General features: G+C 31.7%; 1 protein-coding gene across 1 annotated transcript; it reads left to right on the top strand.

Annotated features, from left to right (window-relative positions):
* The first annotated feature begins 4429 nt into the window (after nucleotides 1-4429).
* Nucleotides 4430-12672, top strand: LOC137388648 (membrane-spanning 4-domains subfamily A member 12-like). The gene is made up of 6 exons (XM_068075119.1): nucleotides 4430-4650; nucleotides 5401-5530; nucleotides 7237-7293; nucleotides 7761-7895; nucleotides 8931-9192; nucleotides 12165-12672. Exons 1-6 carry the CDS (start codon nucleotides 4460-4462, stop codon nucleotides 12299-12301), a joined length of 912 nt encoding a protein of 303 aa, XP_067931220.1. The 5' UTR covers nucleotides 4430-4459; the 3' UTR covers nucleotides 12302-12672.
* The last annotated feature ends 4986 nt before the right edge of the window (nucleotides 12673-17658 follow it).

Raw genomic sequence — 17658 nt, 5'->3', positions numbered from 1 at the left:
CCAAAGCATGTTGCAGACTTCTGCATTTTAAAAAATTTTGTAGCCCGATATGAAATACAATTTAACAAACTGCTGTTAGAAAGCAAAAAAAACTCTAACTATTTTGAAATAGTATTAACATTACTAGGCATGAAAAAAGATACTTGCAATGTTTAAAATAAGCTTATTTAATCAAACTTTGGTAAATCTTCTCAAATTTGACTAAATACCTGGACTTCAGACTTTTTTCATCACACAGTAAAACATGTAGAAGATTAATCGCTGCAAACTCTCAATTAGTATGTACTTCTATTAACATGGAATATTTGATAGCCAACATGAGTGTTCGTCTTGTGACCCACTGCTGAAGGCTTGTTTTCATTCATTGAACTTCTTACTGACTGACCCAGTGACAGCGACTCTGAGAAAATCTATCATGTCATATACGCATGTCATGCTTGCACACTCACAATAGACTTAATGATAAAAGAATTTTGAGTGCTTTTCAATGTGTACCACAGGCCCTCCCATTTCCTTTAGGTTTTTCTTTATGGTAGACATGGACAATATTTATTATTAGCAGTACGGACGCAAAGAGCATTTAAGGCCTACATTAAGCCACGGTTGAAGTTATTTTATTTGAATAACATTTGGTCAAGCGTGATTAACTCTATTGAAAACTACGGGTATTATGAAGGAAATATAGCTAATCGATGATTCTCTCGCTAGTATAGCTAGTAAGAGAACCCTTCAGTGTTGGTGATAGTTGGTACCAGCCTCACTTGTGTTCTGCTCTCAAGGAAACTCACACTACATTTGGGTAGTTTGATAAAATACCTAAATAAACAGGTTTGTCATGTCACATACGCATGTAATGCTGACACACTCACAATAGATTTACTGATAAAAAAATTATGAGTGCTTCTCAGTGCGTACCCTCAGGCCTTTGCGTTCCCTTTATGTTTTTTTTTGCGGTAGGCATGAGCAATATTTAATACTATGAATGGATATGGCAGATATAGGCATATAAACCTGAAGTTCTCTTTTGCCGGTAACCTTCACTCGCGCATGATTAACTCTATCACTGAAACATCATGTGCTAGACAATAGACTGTTGGTTTTAAGATTGTGGTATACTGCTCAGTAGAAAACGCTGTCATGCTAATCTATATAATAAAAAACAGTCTCTAGGAAAGTGTATGAAAATAATAGCATCTTTTCTAGTCCTTAGTAGCCCAAATGAGTTACTGTTAATTTATTTAGATCTAGTTATATAGAACTCTATGACTTGAATTCAAGGTCCATTACTTGTTGTAAAGCGTTGTAGCAAGTGGCAGCAGTTGTAAGCCTATTGATAGAAACCAAAACTTGAACTACTGCAAGAGTTTCTAAAGAAAGTAGTCAATCAATGATTCTCACACAATTATAAGTAGTAACAGTAATTCTAAGTGTTGGTGGTTGTGGGTACCATCAATTGTAATTTGCTTTTGGTGAATCTTACACTGAATTTAGGCATATTGATAAATAAATGAATTTTATTGATAAAACTGATCTCAATCTTACAGTTGTAATTGGCATAAAGCAAAGGGTAAGTGTGCCAAAATTGTATCAGTATTTTAGTGTTTTATATTTATATACATACATTAACTCAAGTAAGTTGATGAATATTTTCCAATTGTTATGGATATATTAATATTACTTAAATAGAAACAGACTACAACAATGACTCCCTGTAGCAGGAGTTGTTATATAACTAAACTAATACAGCTTACATAGTTTACAGTTTATGTATAGTAATAAATCATTAGAATGTTCTAGAACAGTATTAATAGTACATCATATATCAAAGTTGGTGTAGTGTGTATAAGCAAGGGTGATGCAACAGTCAGTAAATATTCTTTTTTACCGAGCTTTCAGAGCTTAGAGTTTATCCTGTTGTATAATTTCACAGCTCATTTTTAAAGCAATGAGTTCATCATAGCTCTTAAAAATGGGATGTGATCTTCTGGATTCATCTAAAGTCGACTTCATAAGTCATCATTAGTTATATTTGTTAAAATTTTGTCACAACAGCCAAATTAGAGTCACCGTTGCATCTGCTAAACTTTTACATGATCTTGGTTGTTCATGGTCACATGAACAATGAGCTTAGATTAACAGCTTCATGTTTTTTGCTGTTTGGGATAAGCTGCCACAACCATACAGGATTTAAGCAAACTTCAATTAACACAAGTTAGAATAATGGGAGTTTCATCAATTGTGATACAGCCAATCAAATTTGAAAACAAAAACTAAATATACTTTTACGTCATTTCAAGTGTTGAAACAAATATAAAAGCTTTTAAAACTATTCATGGAAATACATGTAGATATAGCTAATTGATATGACTAGGGGATGGCTGCTTGAAAAAGAGGCAGTGTTGGTTGGAAGTCGCACGGGAAGAGTTTAAATGATTTAACCGCTAAATCTTTTTCAAAAATTTTATTTCTTTCATATTTCAAAACCAAATTTTACAAAGCCATGTTACTACATTTCTTATCAAAAAAGGGAACAATTCATTTCATGACCAAACAACTAATTTAACGACTTGAGTATAATAGCATGAGTTATGTAAACTGAAATACGGAGATATGATAATACAAACTTGGAGGTACATATCATCTGTTACAAGTATAATCATTTAGTACAGAGGTACAAAAACTGGTATGCTTGCAGACTGCCAGTCTACTCAGCGCAAGTATACTCAAAAGTAAAGTAAATCTGTTTATGACAAGACTACAAGAGAAAGCTATTGAGCAATGCTTGTTTTTGATTGAACCCAATCACTCGTTTTGTATCGCTGAATTGTATTACTGCTAATACAATTTGCTATGAGGACGTTCTGAGAACGAAGAGTGATTCACAGCTACTTAAACCTTAGCCATGCTTATTTCTTGTTTAATGAGCCTCTGTTGTACTATATTATTAGTCGTGAGCTTCAATAGATATGTGGGTTAAACCTTCAGTGCGATAAGCTAAATTGCATTCCTAAAGTTTGACTGATTTGTAAATGAATCACGCTAGACAGTTTCTTATTCATTTCCCGAGCTTCAGTATCTTGCTGAATATAAATAACATGGCTGACAAGTGATGAATCTAGGAAAGTGGAAAAAACTTTATTATTCACAATCTTTTCAGACTCGTAGCTTTCTAATGTTTTAATAGCCAAACTTACAGAGCTGCAATCAGCAAGTTTTCATATCTGAGCTGATTGATTTTTAATTTAATTGATTGGTATTTGAGCTCTTTGGTTTACTATTGGATAATTATTAGGTATTTATTTGCATTGCACCAAGTGAAAAGACGATAAGAACCCTTAAAACATGCATTGATATGTGACAAACAGTTTTACGTACCTGAGGTTAGGCTGTGAATATTGTCATGACAAATTTTCCTACTACGAGATAAAGTAACAAGGCAAAATACCATATACAAATGCAAAATAAGGTAACAAGAAGAGACAGTATATTTAAATATCTGATCAAGTAACAAGACAAGATAGTGTTTCCAAATACAAAATGAAATAGCAAGTTAAGATAGCAAATTAAATGAATCTTCATCACTTGATATATAAAGTTGTATACAACTATATATACCGTAAAACCTCTAATTGAACAACACTGTGACTCAGTCAGAGTGACCAAAAATTAATTGTTATATTTTAATAGTTACGTGAGAATAAAAAATTATATAATTAAAACAAAATAAAAAATTTTTCACCCTTTTAGCTCCAGTAAGTAGAGATGTATATTCAAGCTTGGGTCTCCTTCCAAAAACCAATTACTCTTAATTGTAGAGGTGATTTAAATGTGCTGGCATATATCAACAAATGCAATTTCAGTCTGAAGTGAAACATTCAGCGCAATAACATGCACACATTAAATTTGGCTTGCTAAAATACTGGCAGCAATCGACACAACTGAGTTACAGAAAAGTATTGTTTGGAACCACTAACAATTTGGGGTTAGGGCTTAATTAAATCTCAAAGTCTCTTGTTAGAAAATCGAGTTTCAGCAGATATTACAAATATTTGGGTTAACAGGGGTGAGAAAACCATTTCCCTCTGCGTGTAAAAATTTATTTTTATGTATATCCAGAGTCAGAAGTTTGTTATTTACCAGTTCTCAAAATCTTGTCAAAATATCAAAATAAATAAGTTATTCTAATATAACACTAGAATGAGTCTGATCTGACCTTCTATTAACCGATGCTCTTTTTGAACTTTGAGCAAAATGATGCTAGTTTTTCTTTATCAATTTAAATCAAATAAACTTGTTGTCTGCAACATATCATTTAACCAACTGACACTTTATCCCTCCGCAATACTAAAACGACTAATCAAATTGGTGGCATACTGTTATAGCATTGAACACGCAAGTGTGATATTTAGTTCAATTGTCCTTTAGAACGAGTTTTACTTCTGAGTCTTTAACGACCACAATGGAATATCAACCACAAATGCAGCAGTCACAGCAACCAACACAGCACCTACCACAACAACCACTGCAGCAACCGCTACAGCAACCACCACAGCAACAGTATGCTGCACAGCCTGGTGTTACAGTTGTCACACAAAATCCTCAAGGACAAGGTTATAAACTGAAAGAAACAGCCCTGACCCAGATGAAGGGGTGAGCAGATCTTTTAGTTGAATAATTTACACTGCATTATGATGTTATACACTGGTAGGTGACTGTTAAAACCCTAAAGTTCCAAATACAACAAAACGAGTTGCTCTTTTAAAGTGACTACAAAATTATTTAGCGAAACATCTAAAATCAACTCATTCTTAAATCATCAAAATATTTTGTCTTAATTTGGACACAGCCTATTTAATTTTCAACAGTGTTAGAGCTTAAAGTTAACAACCAAAGTTATTCAATAAATAAGCTAAAAGTAAGCACCATATCCTCAACCAAACTTTTACAAATTTTACAGTATATGAGGCTTTACAAAAGAATGGCATCACAATGCAGATAGTATGAGCTACAGCTTTACTCATTCTACACTTGAAAAAAGTAAAATTAAGGAAAATACAAAATGTAATTTAGACAAATATGCGAAAAAGTAAAATGGAACATGTTGATGGTAAAATAGAAACGTTTGCCCTGCGCATGAGCAAAGTTTATAAGCCGGGGTCATACACATAATAACTATGATCTGAAAGTTTTCATCCAACTATTTAGTTAGTATTATATGCTATTATATATTTTACATATATATTGCTGAACAAATTTTGTCACTTTTAGAAACATTCCAATGGTTTCAGAAAATAGTTGCATTGTTCATTCTTAAAAAATAGTAGATGATCAAGGCTCAAGCGCTAATAATATGCAGATGGTTATATGTTGACAATCTAAAGAGAGCTTGTTCTGTTAAAGATTGTCAGTCACTCAAGTAGTAATGGGAGTACTTTGCATTCTGTTTGGAATCGCTCTAATACCTGTTGAACTTGGCACGTCTACTGGCTTGTTTTCCATCACTAGCTATGGCATCTGGAGTGGAGTCTATGTGAGTCATTATGAACTATAATAAGGTTTAAAGTTTTCTAATTGAATAAGATTTTTAGTCACGACATTAAATATGAAACAACACATATATGTCTGGTATACATATTATTAGTGAGTTGCTTTGGAAAATAGAAAAACGAAATTAAAATACACATAGATTTTTACACTAAAAATATTATAATAAATTTTGCATTCACACCTTGAAACTTCCACTGTAACTATCTCTCTGCTCACATAATTAATAATAAAACAACTGGTACTAGTAATTAAAGTTTTAAAAATTAAATACTTTATGTTTACTGTTCATATACGTGCACATGTATTTATACACATTTGTCAGCAATATTTTTGTTGTTACATTACATTGATGATTTATTATCAGTGTAACGGTATGTGTATTAGAGTTATTTTTTATAAATAACTTTGAATTATTTGCATGCCTTTCATAAGATACGTTTGCAGAAAAACCAAGATTTTCAGCAAAAATTAAGTGTTTTTTTCACATTAATATGTGAATTCGAAAACTTCTTAGATAAACGAGAAAAACTAATTAGCAAAGTTACAATCTGATTAACTTTGATCTCTGATTTCTAAATTGCACCAGTTCATGCTGACATTATATAGACGATATTTAACAAAATTAAATAAGCCTTTTTTATGTTTTCCATCATTCCATATATACAAGCCTTGTAATTGGTAGCAAAGTAGACCTGAACTACATTTTAAACTTAACAAGTCTTACGAAACTCTTCAAATGCATTTCCTTCCTCTATTCAAAACGGAAGATTTAGGTTTGTACTCTGTTATGTGTACTGCTTGCTAGCCAGTTGAACCTAGTTAATGCTAATGATTGCTGCCTGTATCTGTTTTGGATCTGTACGCATGTAGAAAAGAAATGTTCGAAAGAACACACATTTCCTTTAAAAGGTAGCAACCTAGAACATGTACAGGTAACTCAACATTCCACTTAACAATCTGTAGCCATTTAAGTTTTTGCCGAGAGTTTTATCATTTAACTCTTACTAAAAAGAAGATTTTTAAAAATTTGTTTTGCTGAAGGCTTTAGTTTTTTACTGCGCACATTTATGAGCCTTCGATTACAAAAAGGTCAACACAAACCAGAGCCAGTAATTATTAATTTTTGAGCCTACTATAATGTCACACAGTCTACCATATCTCATAATCTACCGAATCACATAGTCTACCATATCACATAGTCTACCATATCACATAGTCTACCATATCACACAGTTTCACATATCACATAGTTTACTATATCACATATTCCACCATATCGCATAGCTTACCATGTCACATTGGTTTTACAAAAAAAATATATAATTGTAACTTCTGCCTTTTTTAAACAAGGTCTACTGACATGCTATGACACACTAGCAAGTCTACCTTGTTGGTGATGCATTAGGAATCTGCGCTGGCCTCTTCAGTCTACTGATTTGTTAATTTCTGACCAGCATTAGTGAAGAAAAATGATCCTTGGTATTATAGTGATTTATTTGGTTGAAAACTGATTCAATAACTGAAAGAGCAATGCCACAAAAGTTCTAATTAGGCTTCAATGCTAGAAACACTGAACTACTGCATGAAACTTTAACTACAAACTGGGTTTTAAGTTTTGCAGAGTTTTGAAGTTGTAAGAAAAAAACTAACAATGAGAAACACTTTTCTTAAATATGACATTCTTTACAGTTTGTTATTGTTGGAGGAATTGGACTCGGTGCTGTAAAGCGTAACACTGGTGGTTGGGTAAGTGATTTTGCAGCAATTGTGATAAACTTAATAAGATGTCATATTATAACAACCATTATATTAAATAGGACTGAGCTAAATGAACCTGTAAGGTTTTATACAATATCAATCAAGTAGTAAAGTCAGACTGTGGTAGTTGATACAGATTTTTTTATCTTAATATGAAGTCTGACATTTGCTTAACCAAAGCAAAGTAACAATAAATTATATTACAATGAAGGCATGTTAGGATTTCAGTGCAAACTACATCCAAATATATGTAAGAGGTTTATTGAAACTAAATATGCTAGCTATTATTTTTTCAGTACTGTAGACAGCAAACTGAACCAAACAGTAATGGTAAAGTTCATCTATTTGGTTCGAATTACGTACTATTTTAGAATTTTTTACACTCTAAAATAGTGGTAGTTAAACATAGCCACAATGCATAGTATTTGTACAAATAAATACTATTTTTATTTTAGATCACAGCTACTATGGTTCTTAACATCATCAGCTCAGCTCTGTTCTTTTTACCGCTGATTTCAATGGCCTCCACAGGTCTTGCTATTAATGCATCTTACAGCTGTGGCAGTTACTACTACTACGGTTCTTGCCCAGTAAGTGTTTATTTTTGCATTAGACGTAGGTTTTGAAGGTTTTCAAAAGATTTATTTATGAACACTTTTATCTGTTTTTCCGACACAGTCTAACAATATTTATAAACTTGCTCTGAGTAACACCTTGCTGCTAACCATAATAAACTTGCGTGAGCTATACAATCTGCATTGTAAGTATTTAGTGGTGGAGCTATCAGGTTGATCTAGCCTGAGGAGATATGCTGAAAACATTTTTCAAAATGTAACGAATTATGTGATCCAAAAGTTCAAGATGTACAGCCAAAGTGGTAACAAGTTGTAATGGTTAATTTTATCAAACCACAGGTATTTCGCATTGTTGTAGATTCCTTCTGAGTTACTTCATCTCGTATTATTTACTATAACCATAAAAAACTGTTTCGACTAAAAATAATAGATGGTAGTGTGAGTTACTGGCATAATTTGTGACTTACAAAGTTTTACAAATAAAGCGCAAAACTGTAAAAAACTACACATTCTACACTTCTAGCTTCAGCAGACAGTAGAGAGTTTGTTCTATTGTAGGCTAATATAAAGAAATAAATACATACATGTAGATGTAAATGAAGAATCTTCTAGAGAGTAGTTCACTTATCCAATGTTTACAGTTTACTTTTTGGTTAGATAAATAACAGTACAATCTTAACCACGTTTAGCTACAAATCATTAGATGAAAACTAGCTGCAGTCAGCGCCCAAAGAAATAAAACTATTTCTTTCAAGATAAGGCAATTGGCTATGCTGACTGCACATTTATTAACAAGCATAGTTACAAGAACTTTTGAAATTTTTAACACACCAAAAAAAATATAAAAGAGTTTTATTAAAAATTCTCAAAGTTTTTTAATGAAAACTTTGAGAAAAGGAACACTTTTTAAAATTTACTCTATGTTGTTAATAATAACAGTTGAATGTTTTTTGGATCGACCATAAAATGTTGGCCTGGAGTTTTATCAACTTGTTATTAATGTAGATAATAATCTATTTGAAATGTAAAACATGTTCAACTTTTTTGCAGGCTTTAAAGGCCGCTATATCCTTGAACGTCATACTGCTGCTGATCTCTATTGCTGAGCTAGTAATCACGATATGGAGCGCCACACTCTGCTGTGGAGCTGTCTGTAGTTGCTGCCTTCCAACTCGCCCAAATCCTCATATCCAGTATGCTGCCCCTGCTCTCCAAACTCAACAGCAATACGTGGCTTGCCCTGGAACTGTCCCAGCTTATCAGGTCAACTTGGATGGCTCTCAATTCAATGCAGCCGGTCCAGTTCCAACAAGTAAATGTTTTAAATCTCATTTTGATTAAGCTTTGCAGCTAATTAGTTACAATTTTACAGTAAATATATACAAATGGGTATATATATATATATGGTACAAATATATATATGTATATATATACATATGTATATATATATATATATATATATATCTGTATGTATATATGTATATATGTATACATGTATACATGTATACATGTATACATGTATACATGTATACATGTATACATGTATACATGTATACATGTATACATGTATACATGTATACATGTATAACCGATACGAAGCATGTTTTTAAAATCATAGATTTTAACTGCTATAGCTGGACACACACACGCACGCATGCACACACACCAAACGACGACAAATTACAACAACCCTAGATATATATATATATATATATATATATATATATATACATATATACATGTATACATGTATACATGTATACATGTATACATGTATACATGTATACATGTATACATGTATACATGTATACATGTATACATGTATACATGTATACATGTATACATGTATACATGTATACATGTATACATGTATATATGTATATATGTATATATATATATATATATCTAGGGTTGTTGTAATTTGTCGTCGTTTGGTGTGTGTGCATGCGTGCGTGTGTGTGTCCAGCTATAGCAGTTAAAATCTATGATTTTAAAAACATGCTTCGTATCGGTTTAGAACTCACGAAGATCACAACTGTATTTTTGTAAACAAGCACACTTAACCACAAGGCTAAGCCACATTTATCATTCCTTCTGCTGTTCTTGTATGCTTCTCTGTATTCTTTTCATGATTCCACATGTGAAATGTGCAATATATATATATATATCTATATATATATTCATTCCATATATATATTGTATATATGGGATATATATATATACATGTATATTATACATATATATATTTATGTTCATCAACAACGTTGCAAACCCTCGTATCGAAATATCATCGACAAATTTAACCATTTCTTTGTAGAGACGTTAAAGTGTAATAACGATACAAAACACATATAAACTTATTTAAACATGTTACCAAGTCTTTGAAAGGTTACTGCAATATCTTAAAACTTACCCATCTGATCGGATTATACACAAATATACAGATTAATTCGGCCGAAAATCGCCACAAAACGCTTAAAAAGTTTGGTTTAATAAAAGTTAAGACCGGCCTACGATACGCTAATAAAGCCATGCGACAGATAGTAGAACTATTTAGCAGTGCGCATTTCACGAGAAAACTGGGCTCATTTCACCAGTCTATGGCATTTTTTACTTGTAATCAAATTTATACGAAGGTTTCTGTAAAAAACGTAGACCGTTTGAGGCATAGACCGATTCACAGGTACAAAATTGGGGTACACAGTTTATTAGCCTATGTTTTTTCCAATTACCGAAGCTTTCATTAAATTATTCAAAACGTTAGCCGAAATTCTTTACAACTTATGTACAAGCTAGGGCCGAACTACAATGACCCTTTATGACGAGAACATTTTTTTATTTTGCTCCAGTTTGCTGAAAACTTCCAGACACGTGAACGCTTGTACTTGCTTTCTGTTAAAGATCGCTATCAAAACCATTCTACATTCAACACAACCAACTTTCAAACTGTGTATAGTACACAGTAGCTTGTCATTTTACTTCTAATTTTGCATTTCAGAGTTATAATAAACATATTTCCTTATTGTTGTTGTCAAATTACATACATTACAGTAGGTTAGGCCTACAGCTTTAATTAAAATTAATTTAATGCTGTAAAACATAGGTTTGAGATAGTAGTAGATTAGGTGTAAAATAGATTAAATCAAAACACGCTGGCCGCAATGCTCACTTGGCATCTTCTAATCTTGCATGCGGTCTTCAACGCACTAGATTCCTATCAGTCGGTTTGCGAGTTATGCTTAGAGCAAATTTTTGGGTTGAGAAGGAATTAGTCAATGGTTCAATTGGTACTGTCTTGCTTATTATATACTGTGCAAATCAAGGTCCACTTGCATTACCTGCTTTTGTTGTTTGCATATTTCTAGATTATACTGGTCCAAAATTTCTTCCCAAACACCCCAACAGTTTTCCAGTTACACCTATCAAACGTACTTGAACTGCTGGCCATGTCACTCTTAGTCGCACAGGCATTCCTTTCGATCTAGCATGAGGTTTGACAATACACAAGAGTCAAGGTCTTACCATGGCTAAGGCTGTCATTGATATAGGACACCACAAAATGACCGCTGGAGCATCGTTTGTTGCTCTCTCTTGAGTTCAAAACATTAATGACTTTCTTGTTAACAACTTCGCTAGGGAGCACATCACTCGAAAAGCTATTAATGACCAAATCCTACAACGTAAAAGAGAGGAGACTAGATTGCGCAACCTTTAGTGGAAGGCTGAACTTATCTAACGTATCTATATTTGTTGAAATTGTTATTTGCTCCTTTTTGAAGTCTTGCTCCTTCAAATTCATTTCGTGTCGTCTCGAACAACTTTCATTTACACTATACTCTGCCAATTCCTGCTGACAACTACTTTTTCAACAACCATCACTGCCATTTCTCTTTTCCATTATTACTTTTTTCATTATCAGGTCAGGGCTGTATGACAGGGGAATTTCTAGTTTATTTATATGAATTTGAGAGGTGTGACAATGTTGGCCTCAATGCAATGCTCAACCTTTTTTTGATTTGAGCCCTCTTCTGTCGCACATTGACTTTCTTAAAGTCTGTAAGACAACCTAGTTTTTTTCGTGGCAGGAAGTAACTCCTTCTAATAGGCAACAAGAGTTAGTTTCCTTGCCTAATTTTAACTACAATGATAATCCATAAAAAGCTGAAAAAACACTGTCTGTGGGATAACAATTTAGACACATATATAGGATATATGTAATATAAAAGATAACATTATTTAAAATATATATTGTTTTTGATAATTATAAACTATTTTTTGTTTTAGCTGTAACACAGGGGCATCAGCAGCAATCGATTGGTTATCAAGTTCAGCCACAGCAACCCCCGGCGTATCGTAATCTTGAAGAGACAACTCCTCACCCAAATTTCCAACCTGCAACTTACCTCAGCAACCCTAAATAATCGATTTAGCAAGATAGAGCTATTTTTAAAGGCTGCAAAACTTTACATATAATCAAATATTAGCAATAACAAGAAACAATGTCATTGAATTTGAAACAGTGAGTACACAACTAACAACAGGTGAAAAATCCTTATTTTTGTGCATATTTTCTAACCTCTTATATATAGTTGTTTGTTTGTTGAATTCATAATTCTTTCCTTTAATTTTTTCCTAACCTTTGCCAATGACTACAAATGAAGGACATATTTCCCAGATATAAAGGTTTGTTACATTTTCATGAGCAGACAACTTCTTACTGCTTTCAATTGCAAAAAAGCTTTTTAAATGGTGTAAGAGTTGCTTACAACCTTATCATGATAAGGCAATATCCAACCAATGCATGAGACATTTGTCTATAAAATATTACTGTTGACATGTTTCCTTAAAAACCACTATGTTCAAAAATTTGTTAAATATATTTTAGTCAATGTAGTGTAGGTGAATATATACTACCATATACAAAGATAAATATATCTAATAGCTGTCCTACTCGGCGTTGCCCAGGTAATGAAAAAATCATTGGACAGGAAATTGATTTGTATTTAAGATATAACAAAATTTGCCATCCTGACTTTCAAACTACATATCATGAAAAAAGTGTTTTGTATAGTTAAAATAAATTAGGAAAGAAAATAAAAACAACTGTAAAGGTTTTCAAACGTTGTAAAACAACTTTAACTTTCAAACTTCTTATCATCAAGAAAATGTCTTGGGCAGGTCAAAGAAAACAAAAAAATAAAATCACTATAAAATAGTTCATATATAAACGTGAAATACTCAGCAAGTAGTAGCTAGATTTAATCTTTTTTGCTACAATTACAATAAAAAATGATCCGGTAATAATACAGATAATACAAACTGAGAAAATACATAAAAATCTGTAATATGTTGAAATAATAATAATAATTCTTGCATAAAAGTGTGCGTATAAAATAAATTACTGTTCCAGCAGACGCTATCCATCAAAACTGTGAATACACCAATAAAGGTACCTCACAACACTGGTACAACTGTAAAAATGAAACACCGTACTGTCTTTTGCAAGAGTAGGTCGAGGCTCTTACTTCAGAAGTAATACAATTGCATGCGTAAGAATAATTGACCTTGAACAAAGATATAGCAATTGAACTATACAAAAAACCAAAAATATAATTTCAAAAAAACAAAAAAAACTTCTTGTTTCATAGAATTAATAAAATTCATGCAGGTTCAAATAAAATGTCATTTTGCAAGTGCATTCGTTAGGCCATAAATCACAGTGCCTTCGATCAATACGTTTGTATAGCTCAGTAGTATAGTGGGTGGATTTAAACAAGCGGTTGCAACCTCCGTGAGTTCAAATCCATCAAAATGTGGAATTTGAAATTTAAAGAATTTACTAGTTATACCTAGGCATACACAAACACATATAAACACATATTTACACATACGTATATATAGACATATAGACACACACAAAATTTGCGACATATATATAAAGATATATAAAAATCGTGTCCAAAATATAAAAAAGTTTGTCGTCATCTCTTCAGATGTCTGTTTGTCCAATTATAGCTCATAAAATATACTGTAGAATAAATTGCTTGATTTGTGCTGAATTTGAACTCACAGAGATTGCAACTGCAAGTTTGAACCATGCATTTAACCATTGAGCTATACAGTCCTTAGCATTCAATTGCACTTATCATATATCGTATTTCGTAGGCGCACGCTAAACGGCTCAGCGTGCACTTTGATTATTAAATAATATTACATTTTGCAATTGTTATTTTTTGAAGTCATTTACAAACTAACTTTTGCTATCATTACCTATCGTTACACTTTTATTTCCGGTTTTCCGTAAAGTTCAATTGCTAAATCAATAAAGGCTAATATCTTTCATGCAACAGTTGTATTATTTTGAGGAGGATTAGCCTCCAAATTTTTTCTGCATTTGGTTAGCCAAAAACAGTCCGATTTATCATTTTTACATTTGTACCAGTGTCGAGAGGTACCTGTATTGCCGTATTCAAATTTTCGATGGAGAGCTTCTGCTGAAGCAGTAACACTTTTTATACACACATACTTCTATGCAGGAATTATTATTATCAATTCAACATATTTAGGTATTTTATTCTTTTCTCTGTTAATATTAACTGTATTATTACCAAATCATCTTTTCTTGCAATCGTAGCAAAACAGACTTAATTTAGCTACTATTTGCTAATTATTTCATATTCACATTTAAACATTCACACTTTTACAGTTTTTTCATTTTGTTTCTTAATTTATTAAAACTGCACCAAAATTTTTTGGCCATTATATGAAATTTGAAACTTAAAATGGTAACTGTTGTTGTATGTTACATAAAATGTAATTTTTGTGTGCGAAGACTTTGATTATCCAACACATGCCGGGCATTCAGATAGTGTCTAGAAACAAATCACAAAGTTTTGCAAAATATAGTATACAATATATGCATATACAAATATATATATACATATATGAACATATATATGAATATATATATATGCATATACAAATATATATATATACATATATGAACATATATATGAATATATATATATGTATATATATATATATATATACATACATAAATATATATATACATATATATATATATATAAATATAAATATATATGCAAAGCTCATCACTTTTGTGATTTGAGCACTCTGGTGCCAGCACATTGACTTTCTTAGTCTGTGAGGCAACCTAGTTGTTTCATGGCAGGAAGTCAACTCTCATTGGTAATGTGATTTATGTTCCTTGCCTAAGCTCTGAGCTGCACTGATGAGGCTTCAATAGCCGAAACAGTACTGTCTGTAGCATGAGTATATATATATATATATATATATATATATATATATATATATATATATATATATATATATATATATATATATATAGTATATATATGTATATAGTATATATATAGTATATATATAGATATACATATATATATACATATATATATATATATATATATATATATATATATATATATATATATATATAGATATACATATATATACATATATATACATATATATATATGGTAAATTAATCTATAAAAAAAACTTTTTTATCATTCTATAATAAAACGACAAAAAAAAACGAAAGCTTTTGCAATCTTATCTTTAATATTGCCATTTTTTGGCTGCTCGCCAAATCCAGAGCCTGCACAATAGAAGATTCAAAATTTTGGTTGCAGATTAGTCTCCTGCTTGTCTAAACTATTATTATTTATACAAACATATTGCATTGACAGGTGTAAGGTTTGTGAATAGCGACTTAGGAAATGAAAGTTTGTAAAGGTGTAGTGTACTGCATATATACAGGTATTTTGCTTTGCTCATGTAAAACTCTAAGTCGCATCTGCTGCGAGTTAGATCTTTGATAAATGAATAATATGTTTTTGTTTGTAAAACCTTTTTGTCCTGAAATAATTTTTTTTATTCACTCCGGTGTGCGACCACACAAGTATGAAATATTTCTTCTGTAAAAATATGTTCATGTTTATTATTGACGAGCTGATTGATTTCAGATTATTGAACTGATTTAGTATTATTTTTCTAAGCAACTGACTGTAAAATTTTCTAAAGAAACTACAAAAAGGCCTCTACTAGTTAGCTCTGGATGTCAGAATTGTAATAGCATTTATTTCAATCAATAACCCATGTAGTGACAAGAATGTTAATTCGACAAATTCACGGTTTGGTCTAGGCACACAAAAGTAGTCATGAGAGATCGTGCAATGTATGTATACATAAAATACAATACACCGGCAGTATTCTTTCATTTAATTCAATTAAGGTTATAACCAATTAACTGCTTTGAGTGTTCCTGTATCACTGCTAGCAAATCCACCAATTATTTGACTTGCATGTGGGTTGAATTGAGCATTATCAGAAGTTAAGACTACAATGTAGCAATAGCTATACATTGTTTTGTTTAATTCATAAATAAAATTAGGCGATGATATATATCCACAGTTTGTAGCAACCTATATAACAAAAAACAGTTAGCAATTTGTGCAAATTTTACGTGGAAAATCGAAAATTTTTCAAGCTCACCCCTATTAAAAATTTCATTCTCTGAGAGAACTTCAAACTTACCATGAAATTTGCATTTTCTCGATACCTTGTCATAATTGCATAAGTGTTTTACTGGAAATAACTCATTTACAACACCAAACATTTTGTTAATGTGTATATGTAGTACACTATACTATGTTGAACATATATGTTAATATGCGGTAATTTGCCAAATACAACTGATATTCTACCTTAAAAGATTTGGTCTAATATTTTTTGTCGTTCATTTATTTGTTATGAAAATGTTATAGAATACTTTTGAAAACAATATGTAACATATAATAAGTTAATTAAACTTATATAAAATGACAAAAAGCAGTTTTGGTGCGGTTGTAAACACTTTAAATTGCCACGGCAAATCATGGGTTCAAACCTTGCTATGTGATGTCAGGAACAACATCTAGTCCTAAAGTACACTTGTACTTCAAGACACACTGGCAATGTTGGAAGCATGTGTTATGACCATGTTTACTAACTGACTTAAGTTCTGCTCATCAGTTTTCTTACGAGTGTTCTCTCAAGCGTTCCTTTGTCTAAGAGAAATGTTGAGTATTTTCTAATTGAATATATAAGCTCAAAAAGGCTGGTGAGCAAATAGAAGGTCACAATATTTATTTTCTGTATCTGAGTTTACTAATAGGAAGCTTTTTTCAACTCATAAATAATTTTGCCACATTCTTTAATAATAACTAGATGCAGAAGCTACTTGAACTTAAAAAATATGAACAGTTTTTTTCCACAAACACTTTTTATTTATTGTAACATGAAATTTCTAAATTTAACCCAGACTTTGGTGGTTTACATCAAACTTTTGTTGGTAGATTATTTACTTGTCAAAACTGAGACAAATATCCAACACTTTTTCTCTCTGACTGTTATAGAGCAAATATTTTAACAAACCTGCATTACCTGGCAAACTCGAGTAAGATTAAGTCGAGAGTTTTCTTGCTGAGTAAGCAAGAGTTTCAATATCATTATCCGTACTATATTATATGTGTGCAGAGTAGATCATATTCAAATGCATATTGCGAGTCATGCTTACTACCAAGACTAGGTTGGCATGACTTCATTGAAACATTTGGTAATTTGTTATGTGAACTAGGTAAGATGCTTGGTACGGATAAGCAAAATGTAATTATATTAACTATACAAGTAATAAAGTTGATATGAAAAAGATATTTTCACGTAAAGTTGGCAGTAGTTAATTTACTTGCCTGTCTAT

This window comes from Watersipora subatra, chromosome 2 (assembly GCF_963576615.1).
Source record: "Watersipora subatra chromosome 2, tzWatSuba1.1, whole genome shotgun sequence".
Classification (NCBI taxonomy): domain Eukaryota; kingdom Metazoa; phylum Bryozoa; class Gymnolaemata; order Cheilostomatida; family Watersiporidae; genus Watersipora; species Watersipora subatra.
The sequence above is the reverse complement of the archived record's forward strand: the minus strand, read 5'-3'. Positions and strand labels throughout refer to the sequence as shown.